The 14,696-nt window shown below is 46.3% G+C and overlaps 3 protein-coding genes across 4 annotated transcripts; all 3 read right to left on the bottom strand.

Annotated features, from left to right (window-relative positions):
* Positions 1-302: 302 nt before the first annotated feature.
* On the bottom strand, positions 303-2,412 carry LOC134017150 (mast cell protease 1A-like). The gene is made up of 5 exons (XM_062456503.1): positions 2,238-2,412; positions 1,836-1,983; positions 1,191-1,332; positions 773-1,027; positions 303-618 (listed from the first exon to the last, which is right to left on the bottom strand). The coding sequence occupies exons 1-5, from the start codon at positions 2,284-2,286 to the stop codon at positions 466-468; spliced, it is 747 nt and encodes a 248-aa protein (XP_062312487.1). The 5' UTR covers positions 2,287-2,412; the 3' UTR covers positions 303-465.
* A 230-nt stretch (positions 2,413-2,642) lies between these two features.
* On the bottom strand, positions 2,643-4,986 carry LOC134017149 (granzyme-like protein 1). Its single transcript, XM_062456502.1, has 6 exons — positions 4,925-4,986; positions 4,589-4,722; positions 4,187-4,334; positions 3,528-3,672; positions 3,109-3,366; positions 2,643-2,954 (listed from the first exon to the last, which is right to left on the bottom strand). Exons 2-6 carry the CDS (start codon positions 4,635-4,637, stop codon positions 2,802-2,804), a joined length of 753 nt encoding a protein of 250 aa, XP_062312486.1. The 5' UTR covers positions 4,638-4,722; positions 4,925-4,986; the 3' UTR covers positions 2,643-2,801.
* A 199-nt stretch (positions 4,987-5,185) lies between these two features.
* Positions 5,186-8,962, bottom strand: ercc1 (excision repair cross-complementation group 1). 2 transcript variants are annotated; one of them, XR_009929724.1, is made up of 10 exons: positions 8,762-8,961; positions 7,990-8,499; positions 7,715-7,818; positions 7,202-7,301; positions 6,989-7,065; positions 6,506-6,605; positions 6,229-6,300; positions 6,004-6,072; positions 5,690-5,837; positions 5,186-5,579 (listed from the first exon to the last, which is right to left on the bottom strand). XR_009929724.1 is itself a non-coding variant. In XM_062456499.1 (10 exons), exons 1-9 carry the CDS (start codon positions 8,822-8,824, stop codon positions 5,775-5,777), a joined length of 1,158 nt encoding a protein of 385 aa, XP_062312483.1. In that variant the 5' UTR covers positions 8,825-8,962; the 3' UTR covers positions 5,186-5,590; positions 5,745-5,774. The 2 variants fall into 2 exon arrangements, 1 of the variants encoding a protein (XP_062312483.1); XM_062456499.1 differs by having other exon boundaries at positions 5,186-5,590; positions 5,745-5,837; positions 8,762-8,962.
* Positions 8,963-14,696: the final 5,734 nt, after the last annotated feature.

Below are 14,696 nucleotides of genomic sequence, written 5' to 3'. Positions count from 1 at the left end.
GTGGCGCTCGTGCTTGTCATATGTTAAGAGATAATACAGTAATACGGACACAGAAAAAGATGCACGTTATTGAATTTCTTCCCAACAAATGAAGAATTAGCAGTAATTGGTTAACTAAGAAAATACAAACAAATAATTGCTGTACAGATACTGTAATAAAAAAAGATTGCTTATCTGTCCTGAATCCAGGTGTGTTTAGTGCTGTTGGAACAGGCCATACTGTTGATTACAATTGACATCGCAATTGTCTGTTTTAGATTGTATTAGTCCTATTATACATCACAAGGACCCAGTAAAGGATACGTTGCACATAGTTTTAATTACTTATTGATAACTGGAGCCAAATATTTATTGTGATCAAAAACAACAAGTAATAGCTGACAAAAATTTATTGCTATTTGTTGATAATACCTTTATACTAACAAAGATTTAACAAATGAATTTTTCCATCAGGCATAAAAACAGCTATCCATTCAGCATCTCTTTAATCCAGGGCATGAAGAAAGGGATTTTCATGTACACATGTGGATACCTTGTGTCTTTACAGTTTTCTCCATAATTGAAAGCCACAATACCCTGCGCCTTTGAGTTGCAAACCAGAGGCCCTCCTGAGTCTCCCTGGGAAGTGAAACAAGCACATTTAAAACTTGAACGCAACTCAAACTACTATCAATTGTTTGACTATTTCCCTACTGTACTACCTTGAATAAGCTAGTACTAACTGACCAACTGACACTGACTTGACGTTGACTTAATCTCAACAAGTTATTACCTGGCAAAATCCTTTTCCTTCATCAGTGAGAGTACACATCATTTGTAAAGGTTTGAAGTGGTCCTGCCACACCTTGCAATCAGAGTTACTCCCAGTCTTGACGGTGGTCTGCATCAGAACATCTGATGCATTTGACTTGGATTTCACCATGCCCCAGCCAGCTACAGAGCACTTCATGTTTGCTGGAGTTTCCTCGTTCTCCTTAGGGAGACCAATGACCTTCACAAACTTATTCAGTTTGGCTTTTGTCTTAAGCTGTAAAAGGGAAAGAAAATCCAAATATACTGTAAATTCCATAAGTTTATTGTTATTATTCAAATTTGAGGTTATCTTTGGAACTATTTTTCAGTGATTATATTTAGATTGCTCATCAACTATCTGTGGTGGAGCCATACGTCTTAAATGTATAGATATTTACCTTTAGTAGCATGACATCATAATCAGTCTGATTAAAACATAGCTGTAAAGGATGGCGTAGGTAACGGCCCACCTCAATCTTCTGAGTCTTCTCAGGCTTGGATAGATTGTGTGCACCGAGGACGACCGTTAAAGGGTAATATCTGATAATAGATATGATTGTTTAATAATAATAAAAATAGAATAGGTAACTCTGAAAAACCAAATTCTTAAAGGGGAAGGTAGGAAATTAGGTATGTATGTCAAACTTGAGAGCTAACAATACATTTAAAAAGTTATGTGCTTTCCGAAAGGGGGAATTATTCCGTTCCGATATATTCAACAGCACATTTTCCCAAATGGAATTTGAATAGATATTTCATCAGAATGTACACATGTATGAATGAATAGGTATATAGAGAAATTGTGAACTGTGTGAATTAAGCTCATAAAAAGGTTTAAAGATTGAATAGTTATGATGTACAGCAACCACACAAACGTGGGACATGACACCATGCATTTCAAACTCCTCCAGTCTAAATGGACACGGGAGAGCTGTTTGTTGACCAAATCCATCAACAGAATAAGGATGACTGTCATTGTGCCAAGGCACTTTAACACACATCACAATCTGTCTGGCGTAACATAAAGAAGGAAAATGGCTGACTCTAAACAGTGTCCGGAAGTCAGGACAAAATCCTCCCGGATCAGCATTCCCCCACAGCAGTGTGCTCCGTTGTGCTGGAGGGACACCATGTAGGGTCTGGAGTGCTTCTTAGCTTCATTACCTCCTACTATACCACTCTGAGATGCCCCTACAGGAGGAAATACATATTGCAAACAACGAATGAGCAAAGGTTCACAGTTCAGACTGTACATCCTGCTAAATATTTCCCCAACACATCAGTTGTGGTGATGTTGCAAGATAACCACAAAATAGCAAATGCCGAACAAATCTTAACAGAGGGTTATTGCGAGAACCAAGACTAAACTGAAGAAAAGAGACATAAGACTAGTCTGCCAGGAAACAGCTCAGGGGTTCAGGAAAATGTAATGAATAGAAACTCACCAGAGGTGGCAAGGAGCTGGACTAGGACCAGCAGATACAGCAGACACATGGTTGATGTGGAGATGCAGGGAACTCCTGTTAGCTATATAGGCTGCTGTATCACCACTCCCACCAACACACACACTCAAAAAGCCCTGCAGTCACGCACAGGAAAGGTGGTTGGTTGGTGGTCTCAGCTGATTCAGAATGAGAGCAGAGGTAGAATGGAAATATCACACCTTTCTTTTAGAAGAACAAGAACCCATCAGTCTGTTCATCTGAAAACCACTAAGAGACTCATTTGGAATTGTTTTTTAAGCTTTATTGAAAAAATCCTCTAAAATACAAAAATAATTACTAGCAACATAGAATATCTACCTAATAAGCACATAAGTGTTGTAAAAAGACTGAATCCACATACTGTCTTTTCGATTCCTTAATCCCTTATTGATAACTGGAGCTAAACATTTATTGTGATCAAATACAACAAGTAATAGCAGACAAAAATGTATTGCTATTTGTTGATAATACCTTTATACGAACAAAGATTTAACAAATGAATTATTCCATCAAGTATAAAAACACCTATTCATTCAGCTTCTCTTTAATCCAGGGCATGAAGAAATTGATTTTCATGTACACATGTGGATAACTCCTGTCTTTACAGTTTTCTTTAAAATTGAAAGCCACAATACCCTGCGCCTTTGAGTTGCAAACCAGTGGCCCTCCTGAGTCTCCCTGGAAAGTGAAACAAACACATTTAAAACTTGAACGCAACTCAAACTACTATCAATTGTTTGACTATTTCCCTACTGTATTACCTTGAATAAGCTAGTACTAACTGACCAACTAACAATGACTTGACGTTGACTTAACCTCAACAAGTTATTACCTGGCAAAATCCTTTTCCTGCGTCAGTGAGAGTACACATCATTTGTGAAGGTTTGAAGTGCTTCTGCCACACCCGCTTGCAATCAGAGTTACTCCCAGTCTTGACGGTGGTCTGCATCAGAACATCTGATGCATATGACTTGGATTTCACCATGCCCCAGCCAGCTACAGAGCACTTCACGTTTGCTGGAGTTTCCCCATTCTTCTTAGGGAGACCAATGACCTTCACAAACTTATTCAGTTTGGCTTTTGTCTTAAGCTGTAAAGGGGACAGAAAATCCAAATATACTGTAAATTCCATACATTTATTGTTATTTTTCAAATTTTTGGTTATCTTTGGAACTCTTTCAGTGATTAGGTCTAGATTGCTCATCAACTATCTGTGGTGGAGCCATACATCTTAAATGTATAGATATTTACCTTTAGTAGCATGACATCATATTCAGGCTGATTATATCTCAGATGTAAAGGATGGCGTTCGTAACGGGCCACCTCTATCTTCTGCTGAGTCTTCTCAGGCTTGGATAGATTGTGTGCACCAAGAACGACCGTTAATTTGCGAGACCTGATAATAAATATGGTAACCACATTTGTAAGGGGTACGGTACACTACAAAAATGTTATGTTTTACTTGGAATTAGGCATCTATATTAAAGATGGTGTAGGCAATGTTGTTGAGAAGCACTTTTTTGTCATATTTGACAATGATTTGAAAAATCATTAAGACCGTTCTGAGTCTAATGATTGGATGCGCTACCTGTCTGTCTACCTACCTGTGTATTATTCCGTTCAGATGTATTTTTTGGCACATTTTCTCAAATGGAATTTGAAGAATGTAGATTTTGTCCGAAAGTACAGATATAAATATAAAGGTTGAATAATTATGTTGTTCAGCTAGAACACAAACATCTTTGGGATGTGACTCCCTGCATTTCAAACTCCTCAAGTCTAAATGGACACGGGAAAGCAGTTTGTTGACCAATTCCATCAACAAAATAAGGATGACTGTCATTGTGCCAAGGCACTTTAACACACATCACAATCTGTCTGGCGTAACATAAAGAAGGAAAATGGCTGACTCTAAACAGTGTCCGGAAGTCAGGACAAAATCCTCCCGGATCAGCATTCCCCCACAGCAGTGTGCTCCGTTGTGCTGGAGGGACACCATGTAGGGTCTGGAGTGTGGCTTAGCTTCATGACCTCCTACTATACCACTCTGAGATGCCCCTACAGGAGGAAATACATATTGCAAACAACGAATGAGCAAAGGTTCACAGTTCAGACTGTACATCCTGCTAAATATTTCCCCAACACATCAGTTGTGGTGATGTTGCAAGATAACCACAAAATAGCAAATGCCGAACAAATCTTAACAGAGGGCTATTGCGAGAACCAAGACTAAACTGAAGAAAAGAGACATAAGACTAGTCTGCCAGGAAACAGCTCAGGGGTTCAGGAAAATGTAATGAATAGAAACTCACCAGAGGTGGCAAGGAGCTGGACTAGGACCAGCAGATACAGCAGACACATGGTTGATGTGGAGATGCAGGGAACTCCTGTTAGCTATATAGGCTGCTGTATCACCACTCCCACCAACACACACACTCAAAAAGCCCTGCAGTTCCACACAGGAAAGGTGGTTGGTTGGTGGTCTCAGCTGAGTATTGCTATTGCTATTGCTATTTGTTGATAATACCTTTATACGAACAAAGATTTAACAAATGAATTATTCCATCAAGTATAAAAACACCTATCCATTCAGCATCTCTTTAATCCAGGGCATGAAGAAATGGATTTTCATGTACACATGTGGATACCTCCTGTCTTTACAGTTTTCTTTAAAATTGAAAGCCACAATACCCTGCGCCTTTGAGTTGCAAACTATAGCTATATAGGCTGCTGTATCACCACTCCCACCAACACACACACTCAGAAAGCCCTGCAGTTCCACACAGGAAAGGTGGTTGGTTGGTGGTCTCAGCTGATTCAGAATGAGAGCAGAGGTAGAATGGAAATATCACACCTTGCCTTTAGAAGAAGAAGAACCCATCAGTCTGTTCATCTGAAAACCATTAAGAGACTCATTTGGAATTGATTTTAAGCTTTATTGAAAAAATGCTATGAAATACCAAAAAACATTTACTGGCAACGTAGAATATGTACCTAATAACCACATAATTGTCGTAAAAAGACTAAACACCGCATATTGTCGTTTCAATTCCTTTCCAAAAGGCATTTCAAGTCAAATAATGAATCTCTCCATGTGGTTAATGAACACCACTAGCCTCTTTTCATGATGCTCCATTCTCTTCAAATATATAACTGTAAAGTTTCATATTGGAAGCAAGCCAAGGCTTGGTTCAGCACTAAACCACAGTTCTGTACAAGAGATTTCCTGTCCTCATTTAACAAACCAACAAGCATTGTTGCTGTAGGTTACAGTGTGAAATAGGTGAGCCAGACAGGGGCCAGGCAGGGGCCAGGCAGGGGCCAGGCAGGGGCCAGGCAGGGGCCAGGCAGGGGCCAGACAGGGGCCAGGCAGGGGCCAGGCAGGGGCCAGGCAGGGGCCAGGCAGGGGCCAGACAGGGGCCAGGCAGGGGCCAGGCAGGGGCCAGACAGGGGCCAGGCAGGGGCCAGGCCCTGTTGAAGACTGGAAAAAAGTCCCAGTCAGCTCTCCTTCTTCCTGGACTTTAAGAAGGGTTGGTGGAGCACATCATAGAGACGCCGGGCCTGCAAGACAGGGGGGCACACAGACACCAAGTCAGAAAAGAAGAACCAAAGATTTAATAAAGGTGTTACGACTTCAGACTAAAGAAGCAGTTAAGATCTGCCTCAGTGTGTTAGACTAGTACTGTCAACCTGGTCTCAGTCCTCCTCTCCTCTCCAGTACTCTCACCTTCTGTGGCCCCAGCCCGGGGCACAACACCAGGTCTTCTTTAGAAGCCTTGATGATACCCTCGATGGACTGCAAAACAAGTCAAGATCATAGACATTAATATCAGCACACCATAAAATAGTCATTCCTCTAGTTCATCGTGAAAAATGCATGTTGTTCTCGAATGTCAAGGATGCATGAATACAGAGAACCCAAGGGTCCTCGAACATTCTGAAGACCACTCACAGAGAAGGTGGACAGCATGGTTATGGCGTCTGTCTTGTTGACAGACTTAACTGTGGTCAGGCAGTCAGTCACCTGTAAAAGCAACCAAAACAGTTATGAGGTAGTCGGTCAGAGCATACAGCAACTAGTTAAGAACTGGTCCCAACCAGGCAAACCAGCCTGAAAGGAGATATCTAAAACATCTTTGAAGATCTGGTGCATGTTTAAGGGTGCTGGCATTGTAAAGCAGAAAGAGTACAGCTTCCCAAAGGTGAATGTGGGAAAAGGTTCCAGGTACCTTAGACAGGTAGTCCTTCTCCACCTGCTCCTTCAGCAGGTCAGCAGGTTTCTTCTCGTAGGACTTGAACGTCTCCAGGTAGCGCCCTGCCTCCTCAGGACTGGAATTGATGGAGTAAAGACAGTTATCTAAGAGGGTCCCACCGTGGCCATGGGAAATCTGTGCTTCCACACGTGGCTGGGTCATGAAACTGCTCATCACAGACTCCCTTATCCCTCGACCCGGTGAAGATTCATTTCTGTAAAATTATAGCTCTGACTTAAGTTTATAGCTCTTAATTTAAGTTTTCAGAGCACATGGGTAATGTTTTATTAGTATTGGGGCCATGGGGTCTTAGTATCTATACATAGCATCTAATAAACATAGCAGGTACTGTACTGTGACCCAGACTAATTTCCCCTGGGAAAATGAAGTCAGTTTCATCTCATGTTACGTCTGTTACCTATAAACAAACATATAAGTCATTGTTGACCCGTGTCTCACCTCCAGGCCAGGATGAGAGTGCAGTCAGCCATGATGCAGATCCGAGCCAGCTCTTTCAGCGAATGGTGTGGATCCTTCTACAAGATGCAACCAATCACATCCAAGATTAGAGGAGGGGCTTTACTGGCATTGTCGAAAGAATATGTTGTGAAATTCATTTATTGTGAATATAAATATCAAGAGATGTTTTGGGGTATTTAATAAATACTTTACCACATCCACTTGCAACAGGAGGACCCTGAGCGTGAAGGTTTGTCCTAGCTGTTTTAGACGGTCATGGATGTAGTTAGGGTTGAGGTTATGGTATCTCAGACTGCAGGTTTGAAGTGGGTCAAAACCAAAACACGTTTTCCAATGATAAAGAGAGAGAATGAAATGAGTAAGAAAACAACTGGAGAAATTAGCTCATCGGTCTTAAGGTCCTGACCATCTTTGTGTGTGTGTGTGGGGGGGGGGAATCATATGCAACAGGAAAAGAGCAACTGTGGTAGACTTGAGATCTGTCAAACGGTGAGTGGGACGTGAGATACATCAACATCCCGTCTGACAGCAGAATAACCACACAGCAAGGCAAAGGTGACAATACAAACTAAGTGAAAAGCTGTCTCAAGCATGTGTATAGGTGCATGACACACACACACACTCATGCATAACACACACACACTCATGCACGACACACACACAGACACACACAGACACACACACACACACACAGCTAATCCGGACCTGAGAAAGAGAGAACACGTGGTCTGTCCCAGGACATAGTCAGGCACCACTTCTCCAAACTCCCAGGGAACGCTCCTCACAAACTTCAGAACTGGATTTCCTCTCTGCACAGAACAGAGACGCTGCAAGTATTTACCACGATGACGACAACAACTACTATCGCTTTGGTTCAAAGATAACAACAGACTAGAAAACAAGGAACAACGCTTGCAATCTACACGGTCAACCATTGATCACAGTTTCTTTTTTCCAGATGTTTCATTCATCAGTCGTACCTGTCGAGGGCTGACAATGATGCTGTTCCCTGATCCCACCGGTCTGGGGCCCAGGCTGCTTGGGCCAACCTTGTGACCCTCCGCCTGTTGCTGGTCCCTCCCAGCACCTCGGCCCTCCTCCTGCTCACCTCCTGGAGTTCCACCTCCATCACTGCCCCCCCCAGCCTCTCTAAGCGCTTCGCAGGGCTTCACAGACCCAACAGCGGAGGATGAACCCATGTCAGACCCACCAGGAACCTCTAGACTAGGACCCGGCCTAGAAGTGGCAAGCTCGTCTCCTGTGATTCTTTCTGCGTTGTCAGCTGTCGCCCTTGACACGCCGTCTTCATTGTGCAGGTTGGAAGGAAGGCGAGGTGGAGGATGACATGCGTGGCTACTGCTCTGGACGACGAATTCTGCATAGGATTGTGGTTGGCCGGCAGATAGAGGTGGTACTGGCTGATAAGAAGATTCAGACTTGGTTGAGACAGTGAGGCCTGCCTTTGATGACGGCTGAAACAAGGGCTTCACCTGCGGGAGAGAGACGTGTTTATGATGCAGATAATTCCTGTTTTCTTTTACCAAGTGTAACACAAGCAATGCAAGTTACAAAGAAAGCAATATGCTACAAGCTAACATTGATAACTCAATAGCTAGCTAGCTTTGCACATTGTATGCACATATGCGCAGAATAAACTTGATAGGAACACAATAGTAGGGGATAGTAGGTACTGTAGCTAGCTAGCCTAGCTCCTATCTATAGAGATAATAACGTCGTTAGACTATCACTAACCGGTGTTCTTTTCTTAGTGAAAGCAGAGTCGTCGAGGTTAATATTAAACTTTTTTCTTTCCATTTTTTTAATAAGGACTTGCTAATATTTAACCCAGCCAGTGGTTTTTAAACATTTTTGTTTCAAATGTATCGAGTTATTTCCGAATGGTTTTGAAGCGAGACTAGAGCGGCAGTACTACAAGGCATAGCAAAATGATGCCAGAGCAATCGATTCGTTTATAGTCGATGATCGTCACCAGAGGGCGCCGTAGTTCTACATCTAAAACGAGCGTCTAAAAAGTATTGCCTGCGGTTTCAAAAGGTGTAAAAACCCAAGGCGGTATATAAAAAATAATGCAGCAACAGATGTGCTATCTTTCTCACTCGCTACCACAAGAACACATAGATAATACTAATAATACTGTCACCTTAATTGAAGGATAATAACGTGTTGAGCTCTACGGCATTTAGGCCTACTGGTAGTGAGAAACCACAGACTCGGTTGTGGTTAGCACAAAGGAAGGATGACTTCACGAGCAGAGTAGTGAGAGTAGCAACAACATTTTTATTTATTTCGGATAAAGTTCAACCCAAGCAAACAGTGCTTTGTGGATTTAAAAGCATTTTAATTTTCTTTTTAGAAACCATACCTTGCTCATAATTGTACAAAATAAAACACCCAATACAAAAAGTGAACAAACCAAGAATCAATTACATTGTAGAGTACCCATCAGTGTCGTTCAACAGCTGCTGCCACAGTCCGACTCCAACACACATAACTAAATACTTGTATCACAAAACCAACCAGTAGAGTGTCCTTGGTTTGAATCCTGGGTGCTCCCCATACAGAGCCCTTAGTGACCCCAGTGTGCTTCCCGCGGGCCTGTGAGGCAAATGTGGCTGACGTCAGCTCCCCCACCACCAGGGGCCTGTCTCTCTGATAACAGCATGCTCCATTAGATCACACCACCACCACCCTGCTAATTTACCCCAGCCCCCCCCCCCCACACACACACACACACACACACACACACACACACACACACACACACACACACACACACACACACACACACACACTCCAACAGCCTCCCCACTAAGACAAAGGGAGGTGGAACAAGCGACTGCCTTCAGCAAGGCCTAACATGATGCCAGACAGATACACACCCTCATCACAAAGGGGCCAGTTCATGCCCAGACCTGAAGAAAAAAAGTATAGTCGTTCAGAGTAGAGAGAGAAAATCTTCTGTGTTGGTGTATCAGGGACAGGTCTGGTGAAGCAGCCTGCTGTCAGGCTGTGGTGTGGGGTCCTCTCAATCCCACACCACTGGGATCTAGTGAAGGAGGCCCAGAATACCAGGAGGGGAGGGGGGAGGGGGGACTTCGTTGTGTCTCTGTACCCCCCATGTTCTCCTCGGCTCTGACGTGCTGCTCACTTGACAGAACTGTTCTCTCTCTCTCTCTCTCTCTCTCTCTCTCTCTCTCTCTCTCTCTCTCTCTCTCTCTCTCTCTCTCTCACTCTCTCTCTCCTCTCTCTCTCTCTCTCTCAATTCAGTTCATTTTAGCTTTATTAGCTTGACAGTCATTACAACCGTATTGCTAAAGCAGGAGGCACAGCAACAGACAACCATACATCAACAACACCATTCAAAAAACAACATAAGGATCAACATAACATCAACATGTGATCAACATAACATCTCTGTCTCTCTCTCTCTCTCTCTCTCTCTCCCTATCTCTCTCTCTCTCTCCTCTTAACGGGTGAGTTCCTTCACCAATGAGACGTGTCAGACAGTGTTGCAGCTATCAGACCATTTCAGCCCCCCCCCTCCCTCCATCCTAACTGCCCACAAACACATATGCTCAGTGGACATTGACACATATGTCCAATAACTGCTCCTGTCCTTTTGACCGCACAGCACCCTTTGTCAGCTGTTTTGTGGATTATAAACACCGTTGGTCACACTACTGTGTGTTTATTTGTGTGTGTGATTGCGTGGGGGGTGGTTTTACTAGTGTGTGTGAATGTCTAGGGGTTCATTTATCAGTGTGTGTGTGTGTATTTATTTTATTAGTGGGTGCATGTGTGTGTGTGTGGGGGGGGTATTTTATCAGTGTGTGTGAGTGTGTAGGGGGTAATTTATCAGTGTGTGTGTGTGTCTGTGTGTGAGGCCTGAAGTTGGTCCCTCTCACCAGCTTCATTAACAAGACTGGGAGGGTTGAGGGACATCTGCTTACAGCCTGTCTCTCAGGGCAGCTTGACCCTCAGGAAGTGGAGGGGTATCTGGGCTGGGGGGGGGGGGGGGGGTGGGGGGGGCGGGGGGTATGGAGGGTGGCCAAGACCGTGCCAGAAAAACGGCGCGGCCCTCGTCCAGATGGTGCCAGGCAAACGTTTCCCCACGTAGGCACGCCAGTGACCGCTAAAAATACACCCCCCCTCTCTCTCTCACACACACACACACACACACAACACACACACACACACACACTCTTCAGATATGACCCCATGTCCATCACTGGCCCTATGGACCTGTCAGAGAGAGCGGGCAACCTGCCCAGAACCAATCAGATGGATGCACACACACTTACTGGTGCACAAAACAACAACAACACACACATGCACACACACACATGCACACACACACACACCAACAGTATGACAAGATGATCATCTATGTTATTTGAAGAATTGTTCCTATGATATCTTAAAAATAAGATTTATCAGCCACACAGGAGATTATGAGTAAAAAGCAGGTATCTGATTTTAAGTGAGTGAATGAGTGAGTAAGTGGGTGTCACTCATTCAGAAACTTAAATGAGATACCTGCTTTTACCACTCACTCCCTCACACACACACACACAGCAGTCCTGCCATCAGTCCAGGTCTAACAGCAACATTTAGCACTGGGCCCACATTGCTGCATTGTCTCTGTGTGAACCTCTGCCCTGAACTCTCTCTCTTTCCCTCTCTCTCTCCCTGCCCTGAACTCTCTTTCTACCTGTCTTTCTCTCCCTGCCCTCTGCTCCTGTCTGCCTGTCTGCCTGTCTGCCTGTCTGTCTGTCTGCCTTTCTGACTGCTGGCCGCTGCAGCCACCACCTTCCCCCCCCCCCCCATCCTCTAGCCTCTCCCCCCTCTCTCTCCCCTCCTCTCTGCACCCCCATGCGGTGCGAGGGCCATGTCGAGCTGTCAACCCCCCTTCTCCCCCCCCCCCCCACGGCCTGCCAAGCGGCCGTCCCCGGCCAGAGGGGGCAAACGGTCGGGGCGTCTCCGTGGGTACGACCAGGTCCTCCTGCCACCGCTGTGCAGGACCCCCGCGCCAGATTGAGCCTCCAGCTGGCTCGCCACCGGGGCCCGCGCCGGACCCCATGCTGGGGGGACACATGCCCCGAAAACTGCTGCCCTCCCACCGGTAACACACACACAAACAGTCACTAACACACACACTAAGACACACACTAACACACACACTAACACACACACTAACACACACACACACTCACTCTGTCCTCGGTGGACTCACACACACACCCAGTCAGATCTCAGAACCCAGACTGAAGGACACGATTGTTTGTTTTTCATCCACTCATTCAGGTTGTCTGCAGACACGCCTTAGATATGATAGAAAAACTTCAAAATAAAGACGAAATACGACATGCATTCATCTAAAAACGGGGTTGTATGGTGCCTGTGGAGAAGCTACTCATCAAAATCAGTAAACAGAGACATCTTTGTTAAAGTTTTAATTCTTCTCAGGCAGAACTTGCATCATCTCTTCCCTGGTTCCAGCGAGGTGCTGTGTTTCTCCCTGTGCGTTCTTGTTAGCTACACCAGCAGACCTGTTTACCATAGTTAACGCTATTCTGCACCACCAGGGAAACCTGCCTTGTTAGTGGCATCCTGCAATCGCACACAGTTCCCTACACCTTATTTAGCCTCTATTCCCAAAGCACCCTCGTTAGCTACACTATCCTCTCTCTCTCTCTCTCTCTCTCTCTCTCTCTCTCTCTCTCTCTCTCTCTCTCTCTCTCTCTCTCTCTCTCTCTCTCTCTCCCTCCCTCTCTCTCTCTCTCTCTCTCTCTCTCTCTCTCTCTCTCTCTCTCTCTCTCGCTCTCTCTCTCTCTCTCTCTCTCTGTCCCCCCCCCCTCTCTCTCTCTCTCTCTCTATCTCTCTCTCTCTCTCTCTCCCTTTTCTATTCCTCCCTCTGTTTCTCGATCACGTATTCCCCGTCGGCCTTCGTTAGCTACAGTAGAGCAGGCGTGGATGTTTCCTCCCAGGTGGTGTCTGCTCCAGGTCCCCCAGGCCGGAGGGCAGGGCGGCGGTGGGGGGAGGGCCCCAGGGGCCACGGGAGCCAGGCTGCACACTGTCGGTCTGCGGTCTGTTCTCCAGTCGTCACGGGGAACGCCACCTTATGATGACAATTAGAGACTGGTTAGAGAGTGAACTGGAGGGAGGTAGGGAAGGGAGGGAGGGAGGGAGGGAGGGAGGGAGGGAGGAGAGAGGGAGGGAGGGGAGATGGAGGATGAGAGAGGGGAAGGAGGAGGGAGGGGGCAGGTGGTGAGAAAAGCGGGACACAATTAACAAACAGGGAGGAAAATACTCACTAATGAGGACGGGCAAGCTCAGGGCGGGGGTGAACTGTAACTGTGTAACTGAGAAGGAAGGAAGGCGGGGGAGAGAGGGAGGGCGGGGGAGGGAGGGAGGGAGAGAGGGAGAGAGGGAGAGAGAGGGGGAGGGAGAGAGGGAGGGCGGGGGGACGGAGAGAGGGAGGGCGGGGGAGGGAGAGAGGGGAGGGCGGGGGAGGAGAGAGGAGAGAGGGGGGAGGGAGAGAGGGAGGGCGGGGGGAGCGAGGGAGAGAGGGAGGGCGGGGGGAGGGAGGGGCCTTGGGACGAGGGCCCTTTGTCGCAGCAGCACAGGTGTGGGGGGTCAGGTGGAGGGTAAACAGACGGGAGAGAGGGAGGTCTGAACAGCCGGACGACAGCGACGCTGTCTCCAGAGCTGGCTGTCGTGTTCTTGACCAGCCCTCGTTTTCCCGTCACGTCTCCTTGCAGCAGTGGAAATGGCATCAGGAGCTTCAAGAGCCGTTAGCGACTCACGCTAACGGTACGTGGGCGCCCAGTTTGCAAAGACAACACGAAGGCGTGGCCCCAAGCTCCACTCTCGCAAGCGGATCTAAGTCGACCATCGCTTCTCCACGCCGTTCTGGACTCAGCTGCAGATAATGCTGGTTAAGCACCTTCAAAAGCAAAGCTGTGAGTTTGAGGTCCCACGGCCAAACTCCCTCTCTCTCTCCTTCCCATGACCTACTTCCTGCTCCGCTGTTTTGTTGTTCATGCGAGTTTATCCACGACGCATCACGACCCCCCTCACCCCCCCGCCCCCCTCTCTTTTGTCTCACACCGCGGTTAAGACACGACCAACGCCGAGAGGCCACAAGACAACAAAAACAACAACAACATTGTCAACAATAATACACACATGCACTCACACAAAAGCTTGCACAATGATGGCATCCAGAGCTCACACAAGTCCTCCATTGTGACGGCTCACACGCCGTATTGTACTGATGGACATCATTGCCTCATAGCAGCTGTTGCCGAGGGAAACGGGCCTGACTGTCAGCTGGTGGGGGGGGGGGGTTATGATGTCAGCAGGATGACATCAGAGCCAGGGGCAGGCTGGGTTCAGTCATGGATACGAGTGCTGGGTGAGGTGGGGACCTTGGACTCCTGGCTTGGAGAGTGATGCTGTTCAGTGTGTGGAGGCTTGAGGGAGGGCGCCAGTTGAATGGTTGCATGAAAATGACAAAAACAAAACACCTTTTGCAGAGGAGGAATCAGGTAGCAAGAAGAGAAGGCAGTGTGCAAACAGACAAATAGTTTTTGCCATTTCTGACGGATGTTGACCAATAGGTGTGTTTATCTCTCTCTCTCTCTCTCTCTCTCTCTCTCTCTCT

This window comes from Osmerus eperlanus, chromosome 3, assembly GCF_963692335.1.
Source record: "Osmerus eperlanus chromosome 3, fOsmEpe2.1, whole genome shotgun sequence".
NCBI classification, from domain to species: Eukaryota; Metazoa; Chordata; class Actinopteri; order Osmeriformes; family Osmeridae; genus Osmerus; species Osmerus eperlanus.
The sequence above is the reverse complement of the archived record's forward strand: the minus strand, read 5'-3'. Positions and strand labels throughout refer to the sequence as shown.